This window comes from Eulemur rufifrons, chromosome 29 (genome assembly GCF_041146395.1).
Source record: "Eulemur rufifrons isolate Redbay chromosome 29, OSU_ERuf_1, whole genome shotgun sequence".
In the NCBI taxonomy this organism is placed as follows: Eukaryota; Metazoa; Chordata; class Mammalia; order Primates; family Lemuridae; genus Eulemur; species Eulemur rufifrons.
In genome coordinates this window covers 80664444-80678163 of record NC_091011.1, presented here as the reverse complement: position 1 = coordinate 80678163, position 13720 = coordinate 80664444, and the positions used below count along the sequence as shown (strand labels likewise).

The 13720-nt window shown below is 54.2% G+C and overlaps 1 protein-coding gene across 1 annotated transcript; it reads right to left on the bottom strand.

The window, feature by feature from the left end:
- Positions 1 to 2090: 2090 nt before the first annotated feature.
- CPA1 (carboxypeptidase A1) lies at positions 2091 to 8881 on the bottom strand. The gene is made up of 10 exons (XM_069462125.1): positions 8790 to 8881; positions 8203 to 8284; positions 7531 to 7764; positions 7199 to 7300; positions 6566 to 6667; positions 6265 to 6375; positions 5496 to 5586; positions 4823 to 5022; positions 4251 to 4335; positions 2091 to 2375 (listed from the first exon to the last, which is right to left on the bottom strand). The coding sequence occupies exons 1-10, from the start codon at positions 8852 to 8854 to the stop codon at positions 2188 to 2190; spliced, it is 1260 nt and encodes a 419-aa protein (XP_069318226.1). The 5' UTR covers positions 8855 to 8881; the 3' UTR covers positions 2091 to 2187.
- Between the last annotated feature and the right edge of the window lie 4839 nt (positions 8882 to 13720).

Here is a 13720-nt window from a genome sequence, read left to right as displayed (position 1 = left end):
CTTTTAAAGTGTTAGTGTTTTGTCTTTAACCCCTTCTACTCCAACCCCTCGAGGTTACTAATACTTATTTTCATGTAAGTTGCAATATTTTCTAAAATTATTTTCTTTTAGCTTTATGTTTTTATTTATAAATTTAAAATATTGACAGAAATTTGTAAAAATATGTATCTGAAAACAAAACGTAAATCTCTTCCCACACTTGAAAATAAAAATAACAACTTTCATGTCTCCATTCAACAAGCACTTATTACTGATGTTAATGAATATTGTTACTCTGTGCCATGCACTTGACCAAGCAGTGGGGACAGAGTGGTAAACGAAGCACAGCAATCCCTACCCTCGTGCAGCCTGCATTCTGGTTCTTAATTGCTTCACTTTTCAGTTTTCTTAAGACTCTTACTTGGCTCAGAGCTTTACTTTCTAAACTACAACTCTGGGAATCTAAAATAACGTTCACATGGGTATTTTCAGCAAGCCTACAATATACAGATTGTAAAATGTATGAATTCATTAATAAAAGTAGAAAACATTCTCAGCAAATTTGTTCGGCATCTATATATCAAGTACTATTGATGGTGTTGGAGATTGGATGCCAAACGAGGTAGTCTCTGCTATCAGGGAACACAGTTAATTTTAAATTAAGCAATTCTACCATCAAGGTCTAGGTAATCCAGATTTGTACAGTGATAAGTTGTCATGCTAACTTAATATTTTTTCCCTTATCAGTCTTTATTAAAAAATAAGATGATTGGCTTCCTATTTGCCCAAACTAAGCAGTTAAAATGGATTTCAGCTTGTCTACAATCTCTTGTCACATAGATTGAAGGGAAATGTTTTGCAAAAGCTAAATTGAAGAGAGTATTAGGAGATCTTTAGGTCTTCTTTCTATAAAGACTGAAACACCCAGTTTACCTTGTCTCATAAACTTACATATGTATAAGTTTGTGTATACTATATGCATATAGTACACATGCACACTATATGTATAGTCAGGCTTATTCTTTTTATTTTTTAAAATGTTTGGTAGCAAAAACAGTATTAAAATAAAACTCCAGGGTAAAAATTCCCTCAAAAAGAAAAAAAGGCATTTTGGTCTTCAGGCCATTTTATGTGGTGAAGACAAGACTGAAGTCAGTGGAGCTGGGTACATCTTGAAACCTGACCTGGCCAAAGCAGAGAGAAGCCGCGGTCCTCGTCCCTGGCCCCCCGCCTCGTCCACCCCGACCCACTTCCTCAGCGACTTCTGTGGGAGGAACCCCTGCCACCCGTTCCCATCTAAAGAGATATGGAAGAAACAAAAGGGAGAATCTGTCTTCGAGAACCGTTGGGATACCCAGCGTTTCGTGTATGGCTAGCCACTGAGTGTGCTATCACAGGTGTCAGGGGCACCAAGCCAAAGAGGGAGGCTAAATTTTGGGAGCTGTGGAGGGTCTTAACACGGGAACGGGAAGGAATAGGGGTGACGGGACTAGAGGGGGCAGGGACAGAGAACCAAAGATGCTAGGAAGTCTGTGGCACATGAACAGTGAACTACTATCCCTAAATGCAGTGTCTTCATGATCTACTACAATTAATAAACTATCCTAGGATTGGCATTTGGCTTGGTTCTGTATTTTCAGTAAATGATTTCATTTAACCCAATTGTTTTCTTCCAATTTAATTCAGGCGTGGAAGACCATATTTTGCTTAATCTGTTTCACTTGGCTACAGCATCTATTTCAGACAGCCGTGCCACCAGGATTATTACAGTTCATACTCCAGGTTATCGCTTCTGTAGATGAATGGCTACAACTAGCTAGACTATTGTACACGCTGAATTCCTTGCCACCATGGGGTGCCAGGCATTTGGTTAGCAGCTGTGGCTGCTGCTTGCTGCTAAGGTATGAACAAATCACCCCACTGACGAGCTGAGCTCAGGGTGGTCTAATTAAAACAGACGCCACTTGGACACAACTTCACAGGACCTTGGAATGCAGGGGAATTTAGGGGTCATCTAGTCCAACCACCCACACATTTCCAGTGAGGCCTGCAGGAACTAAATCACTTCTGCCCCAGCTTGAAAATGCAGACACGCCACATGTGTTCCACACGCAAGCCCCAAGGTTCTATTGCTCGTATGCTCAAAAGCTTTATTTGGTTGTCTGGGTGGGGCAGGAGAGGAGGAAGAGGAGGGTGCCAAAGGGCAGTTCAGTAGGGGTGATTCAGGGTGTACTCTATGATGGTCAGAAGTGCCAGCCATGTCTCTTGGGCGGTGGGGATGATCTGGGAGGCCGGCAGCAGGAAGCCATAGCGCCCGGTGTCCCGGAGCTCGAAGGTGAAAGAGTACTTGATGCCCTGGTTGTAGGTCCAGTCAACAGAGCTTCCACTGGCTTGATCTGGGGCAGGAGCAAAACCAGAGAAGAGCAAGGGTCAATCACTTTGGAAACATTGACATGGGCCAGGTTAACTGTCCAACCCTGTGCAAAGCCCAGTGTCTTGTGCAACGCTGAGTGGTGTCAGTGTCTGCGAAGGGCCAGTGTTGACCAAGCAGCCTGGCTTCCAGGAAACTCCTGCTGGAAGCCCAAAGAGGAGATCAGCAACGGTTCTCCTATTCACTGGGGGATGCAATTGCAAAGCCTCTGCAAAAAAAGTCTCTGCAATTGCAAAAGCCCCTCTGAAAACTGCCTCCATCCAACAGCCACTTCAGTAAAGCCTCTAAATATACCAGAGTTCCCTGCTTGGGTAACCAGGACTTGTTCCCTCGGGACTCGGGTCTGCAGGGGAAAGTGCAAAGAGCAAGAGGCAAAGCAAAAGCCCCGAGTCTTCCTTAGGAAGAAACTCCTCAGTTGACCGGGTAACAAAGCTGCTTTCGAACTGATCAGGGGAGAAGGAGGTAGGCTATGCATCAGAATTTAGCTTGACAACATTGAACGAAGCAAAACCTTGACTCAGGGTTGAAACAGTTTCTAAAAAAGGCCTGGGGTCCAAAAGCGACGTCATTATTGGGTACATCTGTGACCCACTCGCCCACCAAAAACGGGGCAGTCAGGCAGGAAGTGCGTGAGATGTGCGTGCAGCCCTCCCCCTCAGATCCCTGTACCCCACTTTTACCCCCAATTACTCTGATGCTGCCACGCTGGTGTCTGTGCTATTCCTGCAACACCTCAGGCCACATCACACAGTAGGGCCTTTGCTCTAGAAAGTTCCTCTGCCTGGAAGGCTTCCCCCTCACTTCCATCAACATTTGCCCAAATGTCACTCTCTCGGTGAGGCCCACCTGCCCCACCTCCACCCCCAGCCTTCCTTATCCCCTCACCCTGGTCTAGTTTGAGGCTTCACCTAACCTGTGGCACGTCCTTGTTTATATTTCTTGTCAGTCTCCCTGGCTAGCATGTAAGTTTCCTGACCTTTGCTGATTTTATTCACAGCTGTATCCCAAGCACATGAAACAGGGCCTGGCGCATAGTAGGTGCAAAATACTCACGTGTTGGCTTAATTCCATTTTATGCAGTAATACTCCTCCCAGGGGCAGTGCATGTATTATAAGTAAGTGGGGCAAAAATCAGGTATAGTCTGTACTTGAAGAGCATTAGAGAAGTGTTTTTTAAGTTGAATTTCCCAGTGATCTACGAATCCCAGCAGGACGCTCTACCCCATCCATGCAACAAGCTGGACTTAACCCCAAGATGAGGGGACTAGAGTTTTCAGAAGAAGTCACATGTTTGTCTGCAAGTATCAAAGGAGCTAGAGTTCATGTCAGGAAAAAGGACCGTCCACCCCTCAAAACAGCCCTGGCCAGCCCTGCTGTCAGGCACAGCTGGAGCTGGGGCAGTGTTCTCCTTGCCTAGGAGCAGGTCTGGGCACCTTGGCTACTTTCTTCCACGAGAGATACTCCTGTGGGCAGGAAAAGCCAGCTGACATTTTTTGTTTGTTTGTTTTGAGACAGGGTCTCACTCTGTCACCCAGGCTAGAGTGCCATGGCGTCAGGCTAGCTCACAGCAACCTCAGACTCCTGGGCTCAAGTGATCCTCCTGCCTCAGCCTCCCGAGTAGCTGGGACTACAGGCGCGTGCCACCAGCATGGCTAATTTTTACTACTTTCAGTAGAGACAGGGTCTCACTCTTGCTTAGGCTGGTCTCAAACTCCTGCGCTCAAGCGATCCTCCCACATCAGCCTCCCAGAGTGCTAGGATTATAGGCGTGAGCCACTGCGCCCGGCCGCCAGCCGACGTTTGTCCTGCCACCGCCCAGAGAGACTATGTGGCCACTTACAAATCGTTTTGATAATGCTGCCATACTGGAACTCGGTCCCGTACAGAGAGGCTAGGGCCGTCACAGCAGCTTTGGACAGCTGGTCCTGGAAGAAACACCAAGCAAGGCCACCTGTCATGGCCAGGCCCCTAGACCAGCATGGCCAGGGTAGCCTGGGGGCTGGCAGGGTGGCCCAGTAGCATGCACCCTGCAGAAGGACAGAGCTCAGCCTGCTCAGCCCTGCAGGGTCAGCCTCAGAGCTCATGATCTTCTGACCCTGCAGGGTGCCTGGCTGGCACTTCCTTGCTCTTTGGTCACACTGAAAGCTCCAAGTGTGGTGCTGCAAGATCAAAGTCCAGTCCTTTGCATTGCTCTGCTGCATGACAAAAGTGACTCAACCACTCTGTGCCTCAGCTTCCCAGAAAGAAAGTGAGGCCAGTCCACCTTGCTCGCCTTCCCAAGCCATCAGGGGTCCATGGGAGGAGAGGGGTGTGAGGCACTCCGTAGGCAGGTCACCCATCAGGGTGAAAGCCCAGGCCTGCCCAAAAAAGCTGCCTTTGGGGTATGAGGGCAAGCAGGGGGTCTGCGCCTACCAGCTCGGCCTCGTCAGGGGCTGGATCTGTCTTGTAGCCATAGGGATAGAGGAGGAGCTGGGAATAGCTATGGATGGAGATGAAGGCCTTGATGTTCCCGTGGTCCTTCACGAAGTCCACAATGGACTTGACCTCCACTTCGGAATTGGCAGCCTTGCCGTGGTAAGTCTCGGAGCAGGGGTTGCTGCTGGCTCCAGACACTGTGGGAAGACAGAGGGCAAGAAGTGTGGCTTCTACAGCTTCCATGGCTTCCAGTTCTTTGCATGGAGCTGGGGGTGAGGGGGGGTGCAGGAGGGCTCCCCGCCACTCCTGGATTAAGGAAAGGCCAGAGGCCTTTGATAACATGGGGGTCCTGCCTTCCCACCAGGTTTGGGCTGAGCTGGTAGACACGCCCAGGGAGGTAAGACGGGCCCCTCAGTGGAAACCGGTTCTCACAGAGACGTGGCCGAGGAGGGAAGTTGTTGAGGGTAAGCTAGAGAACCCCAGGACAGCCTTTCAGCCCTTAGCTCCATTTGGAAGGAGCTTTCTTTTCACAGACAAGGGACAACCAGCTTTCAGAGCACCACCGCCATCATGCAGAGGGGGAGGTGACACCACACCCTCCCCCACTGCTGGGGCAGGACATGGGCCGGGCAACAAAACCAGGGCTCCCCCAGATCACACAGGGCCTTACGCCCAAATCCCGCGTCCCAGTTCCTGTTGGGGTCCACTCCGACACAGAGGGAGCCTGACGTGATGGATCGAGTCTTGCGCCACAAGCGGTTCTGAGGAAGGAAACAGGATGAGCCAACCCTGGCACGCGGTGAGCATCGGGCCCAAGTCCGCCATGGGGCTCAGGGCCTGCAGAGAGCAGAGTGGGCTGGGAGAGGCGGGGCCTTCCGGCACGGGCCACTCTCAACACAATGTCCCCTCACTGGGGGCTTGGCCTTGGCACAGCATGGGACAGGAGCTACTGGTTGGTGGTGGAAGGCGGGTTGGGGGGGTGGAGGGGGTGGAATCCACAACAGTGGGGGGACCACGGATGGCATTTGGCCAGAGAGGGCTGTAGTCATGAGGTGTCCCCCAACACCACCCGGCCCCATTTCACTTGCTGTAAAAATAAAAGTAGGATGAGGAATTAAGGTCTAAGGCAGTGGGTATCAACCAGGGACAATCTTGACATTTTGCAATGCCTGAAGACATTTTTGGTTGTCACCACTGCGGGGGTGGGGAAAGTGCTACTGGCATCTAATGGGTGGGAGATCAGGATGCTACTAAACACCCTCTGTGCACAGGACAGCCCAGGGCACGGAATTGCTCGCCCCAAATGTCAGTCGTGCGGAGGTTGAGAAACCCTGGCCTGGGAGGCCAGGTCTGTCTGCCCCTCCCTCAACTTCTGGGGTTTGAGATTAGCGGTGAGCAGGTCGTGGGGCTCAGGGGCCAAGAACAGGAGCAGGCTGTACCGTGCTGTGGGTGAAGGCAAAACCATCGGGGTTGGTGACAATCTCCAGAAAGATGTCCATGCTGTCAAGGATGGCGGTGAAATTCGAGTCCTGCCCGTAGTCTTGTGTGATCTGGGGTTAGAGGGGCAGAGGGGAGTGTGGGCCAGGCCAGGCATCTGCCACACTAGAGCGACAGACACCTTCCCTTGGCCTCTCTCTGTGGCCACTGCTTCTGGAGGGATAAGAGGAGTGCTGGGGTCCTGTGGGCCGTGGACACCAGTGCCCCTCTGGGCGAGAGCCCTCCACACCTCCTTGGCCTCACCTTCTTTGCAAACCAGACCCCACTGGCCTGGGTGACCCACTCCCGGGAATGGATGCCGGTGTCGATCCAGATGGCGGGACGCTTGTCCCCCCCGGTGCTGAACTGGAGAAGAGGTAGGGAGGTGGTCATGGACAGCATCACAGCTGGGGCCTCACGTCACCACCCCGAAGGGGAACTCAGCCCAGGCTAGACACCACCTGCTGTCCACGTTTCTCAGGCAGAGGCTCTGTTCGGGCGGGGGGCTCCTGCAGAGCTCGGCCTGCTGCCCTCAGCCCAAGCTTGGGGTGAACGTGACTCAACCAGATCCCAGGCCCTGCCCTGTTTTGCTGCTCAGACAGCTCTCTGTGTTTTGTCACAAACAAAACGCCTTATCTGGACTACCCAGACTCCACGATACTTTCATAATGTGACACTTGATTGGAAACACTTGGGTCACCTAAAAGTTTAAATTGTCTGTGTACATGGGTGCAGGCACCTAGGCCGGCATGGAAATTCAGACCTTCCCGAATGTCTGCATGGTGAGTCCCTACAACAGTGTGCTTCCCACAGGAGCCCACGCCCATCTGTGGGTGCCCTGCGTGGGTTCATTCTTGCATACGCACCCACGAACACGCACACGTGGGCTCCCGTTACCTTCAGCACATAAATGGGACGGCCTTCATAGCTGTTGCCAATCTGGATCTTGCTGACAAGTTGCGGGTACTCAGCCACCAGTAAGTCGATGAAGTCATAGATCTGAAATGGGAAAGAAAGGGAAGAATGGCCTGAGTGGCTTCCAGGCACCCAGACACCTCCTTTGGTATGTCTGTCATCCCAGCCTGCTGACAGCCCTGCAATGGGACGGAGCCGCCACCCAGACCACACAGGCCACGTGGACACAGAGCAGGTGCCACATACACCCAGGCTGGCCAGCCACAGTGAAGTGCTTCCTGCTTGTGGGGAGTGGCCGCCAGGGGCGCCCTCACCTCCTCCAGGGTGTGGTAGGAGGCATAGTTAAAGGTGTCGGAGGAGACGGCCCGGGACTGGAAGGCGAACATCTGCTCCTGCTCCTCGTCCAGCAGCGACTGCACATCCTCGATCATGGTCTCATAGCTGATCCCGTGGGCCTCCAGGAAGACTCTGATGGCCTGGCTGCTGTGGAAGGGCACTCGGACATCGATGGGGGAGCCAGGCTGGGCAGGGCCCCGCCAGAAGTCCAGCTGCAAGAGGACAAGAGCAGGCACGGTCACAGCAGGCTGGAGGCACCAGCCGGGACAGGGCCGGCCTGGGAGGGGCTGTTGGTGCCGGAAGCTCCCGTATTGTTGGGATGCAACATGATATTGGGAGCAGGGAAAGAAGGGGAGACTTGGGGCCAGAACAAACCCCAGTGTGGTCAGGAAACAGCCAGGAAGCACAGCGGAGGGGCTTGGAGGCAGCGAGGCAGAGAGAACTGAAGGGGGGTCCTGGCACTTTGCTCAGGTGCTCAAGGGCAGCAAGAGTCTGGCCCTGGGACATTTCAAGTCACTTCCTAACAGGGAAGTGACTTGCTGGAGAGAGAGCCCAGGCACAGTCTGCCACAGAGGGTGGTGGGGCGGGGTGGGTGCAGCTGGCCCCAGAGGTGCCCCGGGGCCTTGGGGAGCCCCTTTCCCCTCTCTGACCTGCAGGTGCTCCAGATCCTCCAGCTCCTTCACCTTCTGTACCTGGGCTTCATCAGCGGCAGAGATGCGGAGCACCTGGTGCCTGGGGGAGGGGGAGGGGACTGAGCACCCGAGGCAGCACCTGCCCTGGGCACGGACACCCCCGGTGGGGGAGGGAGGCAGCGGCCTGGGATCCCCGGGTGGGCCTGGGTGTTCTGGGCCTAGCAGGGCGGGACGAAGGGTCTTAGTGATGGGAGGCCCGGACTCACTCACACCTTCTCTCCCCATCTTTGGAAAATTCTAGACACTGTTACTGTGCCCATCCCAGTCTACACTATTTCTCTCTCCCAGGCCAGCCAGGCCTCCTCCTTCCTCCTCTCCTGAAAATTCCTCATCAGAGCTCAGATGCCTCCAGGGCTCAGGAGATTGTCCTGAGAGACCCGACCCCTTCCCAGCCTGGGTCCCCCATCAGCCTGCCGTCCCAGGGTGGTGCCAGTACATCCTCTCTGGCTGTGTCCCCTTGTGTCTGTCTGTCTCCTCCAGACACTGGCTGGGGGCCGAGCCCTCCCAACTCCCCTCGGAGCACGCCCTCCTCCCCACACTCCTACCCTGCAAAATTCTCCTTGCTAAAGACAGCCCCCAGCAGAGCACTCAAAACCAGCAGCCCCCGCATGCTGCAGCCGTTTGCAGAGGTCAGACTGAGGTTAAGATGACCCTAGGGCTTTTAAACCCTCCCAGGACAGAGAGCCCCTATCGGTGCCTGAGGGCTCTTTTCCGCTTGCACCTGGGCCCTGTCCCACAGGGAAGGGGCGTGGGAGTTCCGAGCCCTGACACCCTCTCACCCTCCCAGATAAGGTGGCTGGGAACGGGCAGCTGGAGAGATAAGCCGGCCTCAGCCCAGGCCTTGAGGGGCCAGCCTGGGCCTGAGGTCAGCAGGGGCCCAAGGCCTTCAGCCCGCAGCCCACAGCCACCACCCACAGCCCCCCCCCACCCCCCCAACACCCGCAGCTGGGGTCCCGTGCGAGGTGCCCCCTTCTCCAGTGCCCCGAGCACCAGCTCTTCCGTTCCTATGATAGAACAAGCCGGGCCCTCCGGCTGTCCTGCAGCAGTGTCTGGTCTGCCGTGGCCATGCCGGCTACGTCCACGCTGCCCCTGCCCTGTGCACGGCACACCCCTCAGGGACTTCCCAGCCCCTTCCTCCAGTCCCACCACCATGGGGCCCCGGAATCAGGGTTACCCTTGACAGGAACTGTGACCAGATGTCAGCTGGATAGGAAGAGTGGTTGTGGGGACCAGGGCCAGACCCCTGTGGGGACTGCACAGTGTCCAGGAGAAGCTGGAACTCACAAAGGGGAGCTCACCCAGCTCCGATGCTGATCTCATCGCAGAGACATCCAACGCAAATCTGCCCTAATCCGCGGGGCCCCAGGGCTCCCCCGCACTATTAGGGGCTCTGCTCTGTGTCAGGGCCGCTGCCTTGGGCACTGACGACAGCCAAGGCAGCCCTTTCTGGTTTCCATCTGTTCCCACTGCCTCCCCACCCCACCCCTACCTGGCCACCCCTCTATGCCAAGGCAGAGTGAGCCCACCACGTTCACAGCTCTCTCCCAGCCTGACTCTAGGAAGGCGGTAAAACCCCGAGTTCGGCAGACATGGACCTGCACCGAGGCTCCTCCGCTCCCCTCTGGCAGCCTCAGCCCTGCCCACGTCCTCCCTAGGGCTGCCTCTGGCCCTCACCTGTCTGCTCCTTCTCTGAATGCTCAGCCCTGGGTTCATTCATTCAACCCATGTTTCCTCTTGGGCCGAGTACCGTGCTCCACACTGACAGGACGCCCAAGGCAGACTAGCAGGGAAGACAGAAGTAACCAACTAACTCGTCGGTTCTCCAACAGGTCCTCTGAGCAGGGGACTTCTTGGGCTGTTCCTCTTCCTGCAGGAGAGCCAAACAGCACCTTTTTCATGGGCACGAAAAGTGCCAACAGGGCTAAGGACACACATTATGGCACATACAAGAAGGTCCAGGGAAGACTTTACCGAGAAGGCGACATTTGACCTGGATCCTAATGACAGGATTTTGGCAGGCCGGGAAGGAAAAGGACATTCATCACGCTACTTAGTGCTTGAACGCAAACTCGCACTGGTTTCCCCTTCATCATTCCCGGAGTGTTATTTTTGTCTCCCCAGGGAGACCCTAAATTTCCTCAGGCCAGGAACCATGTCTTCCGCATTCCTCGGGCCTCCCTGGCCTCCCAGTGCCCTGCAGGGTCCTCGTGCTTCTCTAGTCTCCCCGCCAGGAGAGAAAGGTTCTGGAGAGCCTTTCTTTAGTTCGCATTATAAAAACAAGACTTCTTTTTCTGTTTCTAAATACAAAGCTGCCCTATAATTTCGAAATCTTTCACTCGCCCTACACATGCTGGGGGATGTTGGCTAGTTCTTGGGCCTCTGAGGATCCCTTCCAGAAGAGACAAGCCTCCCAAAAAAGGGAGAGGCCTGGGGGAAGGGCACAGACTCACCCAGAGAGCCTCTGTCTGCCTCCAGCCGGCAACCTAAGAGGCCCGAGGGTCATACAATATTTTTCTTTCGAGGTTGGAAAGGACGAACTCAATGCTGCAAGCCGAAATTATGGCCATCGCCCGGCAGGAGGCAGACAGCATTGTGGCAGAGGAATTTGAGTCTCAGGTGCAGAGTAAGCCTCATCCCCCCCCCCCCCCCCCCCCGCCCCTCCAGAGCACCTCAGGAAGCTGAAAAGTACCTCCTGGTAAAGACGTTTTGCTAGAATGTGACCTGGGGCAGAGGGTACAGCTCTGCCTTCCTGACCCATGGGATTGTCTCACACTGGTCCAAAGTGAGGGCGGAGAGGGCAGCACGAGCCTCAGCGCTGGGCAAATAGACAGGGCAGTGAAACCACCAGGCTGGGATCTAGATTCAAGAGTGAGTCACCCAGCAAGCGCCCCAATGCAAATAGGGGGAGGCCATGGATAGCCACACTGACTGTTGTCCCCAGTGACCCTCCCCATTTCTTCTGGGCTGGACAAACCCAGACTGCAGGTCGGCATCCTCTCCAGGAAAGTTGCTCCGTTCCCAGCCCAGGGATGAATTCTGATTGGTCTGAGATAGTGGGGCAAATCCCATTTATTTTTGCAAGTGGCATTGGCATGGTACCTAGCTTTGCCAATGCGATGTAAGGGGAGGTCAGTGACGAAGATTCTAGAGGTTTCCCCATTTTTAAGAAGGAAGCATCTTTTTCTGGATATCCTCATGTCTGTCGCCCCACCTTTGGACAACATAATATGGGACAGAAAGTACATTTATTTCTTTTCTGTTGGTTGGGGTTTCTGTTGTTGCTGGAAAAAGCTTTCTAACTGATGCACCTACTAAACTTTTAAAATGCTTGTGTTGTTAGAAGAGGAGGCCAATTCTAGCCTATCAGTGCCTTTATGTGAAATGGAGAAAGGCATCCCTCCCCATCTGGGCAGGCATTAGTCCCTCTCTCTTTCAACAGGATGACTTTGAGCAGTGCGCAAACTGGACAACTATCCACGGCAGCCCTGTTGCCAGAAAACTCCCACACGTGGTAAAGAGAGGCTCAGAAACCCTCAACCCAAAAGCTAGAAAATGAATTATTAAAGAGGCAAAAGGAGAATCAGTCCCCAGTGTCCATATTAGGGATCAAAGCCGGATGCACAAGTGTGTCTAAGGTTGCATGTGGTACAGATGTATGTATGGGAAGAGGAGTCTATGAGAATTTGGAACAACCACGTGGTAGACTGCAGTGCACATCTTTCATTTTCCCTACCCAGGGCCAGGCACAGTGGCTTATCCCTGTAATCCCAGCATTTTGGGAGGCTGAGGTGGGAGGATCGCTTGAGGGCAGGAGTTCAAGACCTACCCAGTATCCTCTTCTTTCTGATAATAGTATCTCCATTTTCCCTTAGGGAGCAGAGCAGCCTTCCCCACTCTGAGGCCACATGATTCAGGTGGCCCCAGCCACCCCAGCCCCACCCCAGCTCTCAGGATGGGCGAACAAATTCCATTTTTTTCCCTCAAGATTTTTCAGGTTGGTTGTCTGTCACATGCGACTGGGTAAAGTGCACAGGTGATACAAGGACATTCTCTGACCTTAGAAGAGAGCAAAATGGGACAGAGAAGGCTTTCCACATAGGTTGCCACAAATGGGTTATATGACTTTGAACAGGTCACTTCACACCCCTGGGCCTCAGTTTCCACATCTAGCAAACGAGGAAGTTGGTCAGAATGATCTCCGTGGTCCCTTCTGGCAGTGACACTTTACGATTCTAGGACATTTGGACTTTTTACTTCAAAACAAATCAAGCCCTGGCGGCAGGTCTGGGAAGGGTGGAAAGAGGATGCCAGGTTTGCGGGGAGATGGGAATCGAGCCACAGAGAGGCTGGGGCTTGCGATGGATTAGTGTGTACAGGGCAGTGTAGGTTGAGAGGGGCCACGTCCTGCTGAGCCTGCGGGAGTGGGAGGTCTCGGGGGCTTGGGGACGTCATGGAGGCTGGGAGTCTGAGGTCCAGTCAGTGGCCTCCTGCAGTTTTGCTTTTACAACTGAGTGCCTGGTACAGCCATTGGTTTGTCCGCTTTGAAGTCGCAGAACTGTCGCTTTAAGGTGGCTAGTGGTGTCTGTCCCCAGAAGTAGAGGCAGGATTTTTCTCTGGAGGAAGAGTCACCTGAAGAGGGGAGACTCCAGTGTCCAGGCTCTTTAGGAAATATCGAGCCAGAGCCCAAATCTCACGGTGGAGACCTGTGGCCGAGAGGAGCTGAGCAGGGTGCGCCGCCCCTGAAAGGGAGACGGGGAGGGAGGTTTGCCTCTGGCTGGCCTGAGAGGAGTCAGAGCACTGCCGAGGGCCTCCCACGCCGGGTTGGGGGCAGCGGGAGGAATGGGCTGCCCCAGCAACGTGGGACGAGGCAGAGGTCCAGGGAGCGAAGGCCTGTTGGGGCTACGCCATGACGGACATGAACCACCGACTCCAACATCAGAGACATCCAGGGTCCAGTTTAAGTTTTTTATTTTCCATATTGTACTTTCCTTCTATATCCCCAGTAAAGTTTTGTGAAGTGTTACCCCCAGTCGTCGCTGTGCTCTGGGGAATTGAGGGAGGTGGACAGGGGCAGGAGGGGCCGGAGGTGGGTGGACGGCCACAGAGCGGGGTCGGAGAGAGCAAGAGGCGAGCTGCAGACCCCGGGGCCAGAGGCTAGCGAGGGACCAGCCACATGGAATGGACTTGCCAACATGTTGTCATTTCTAAGGATTGTCCTAAATATTCAGGGAAAAGAACCCAGGAGGGCCACACAGGCTGGAACTGTCCTTCAGGACGCCCCTCCCCTCCAGAAGAACATTATTTGCCCCCCAAGCTCGAGAGGTGAGGCAGGTCTGTCCCACTCAGGCAGGCCACGCTGGGGACAGGCAGGAGGAGGCTGGCCGTGTGGCCACTCTGTCAAGAGGCCACATCAAGCAGGGACGGTTGGCGGAACCCAGGGCTGCAGCCCAGGAAATGGACTTGTTGCCTTGGAACA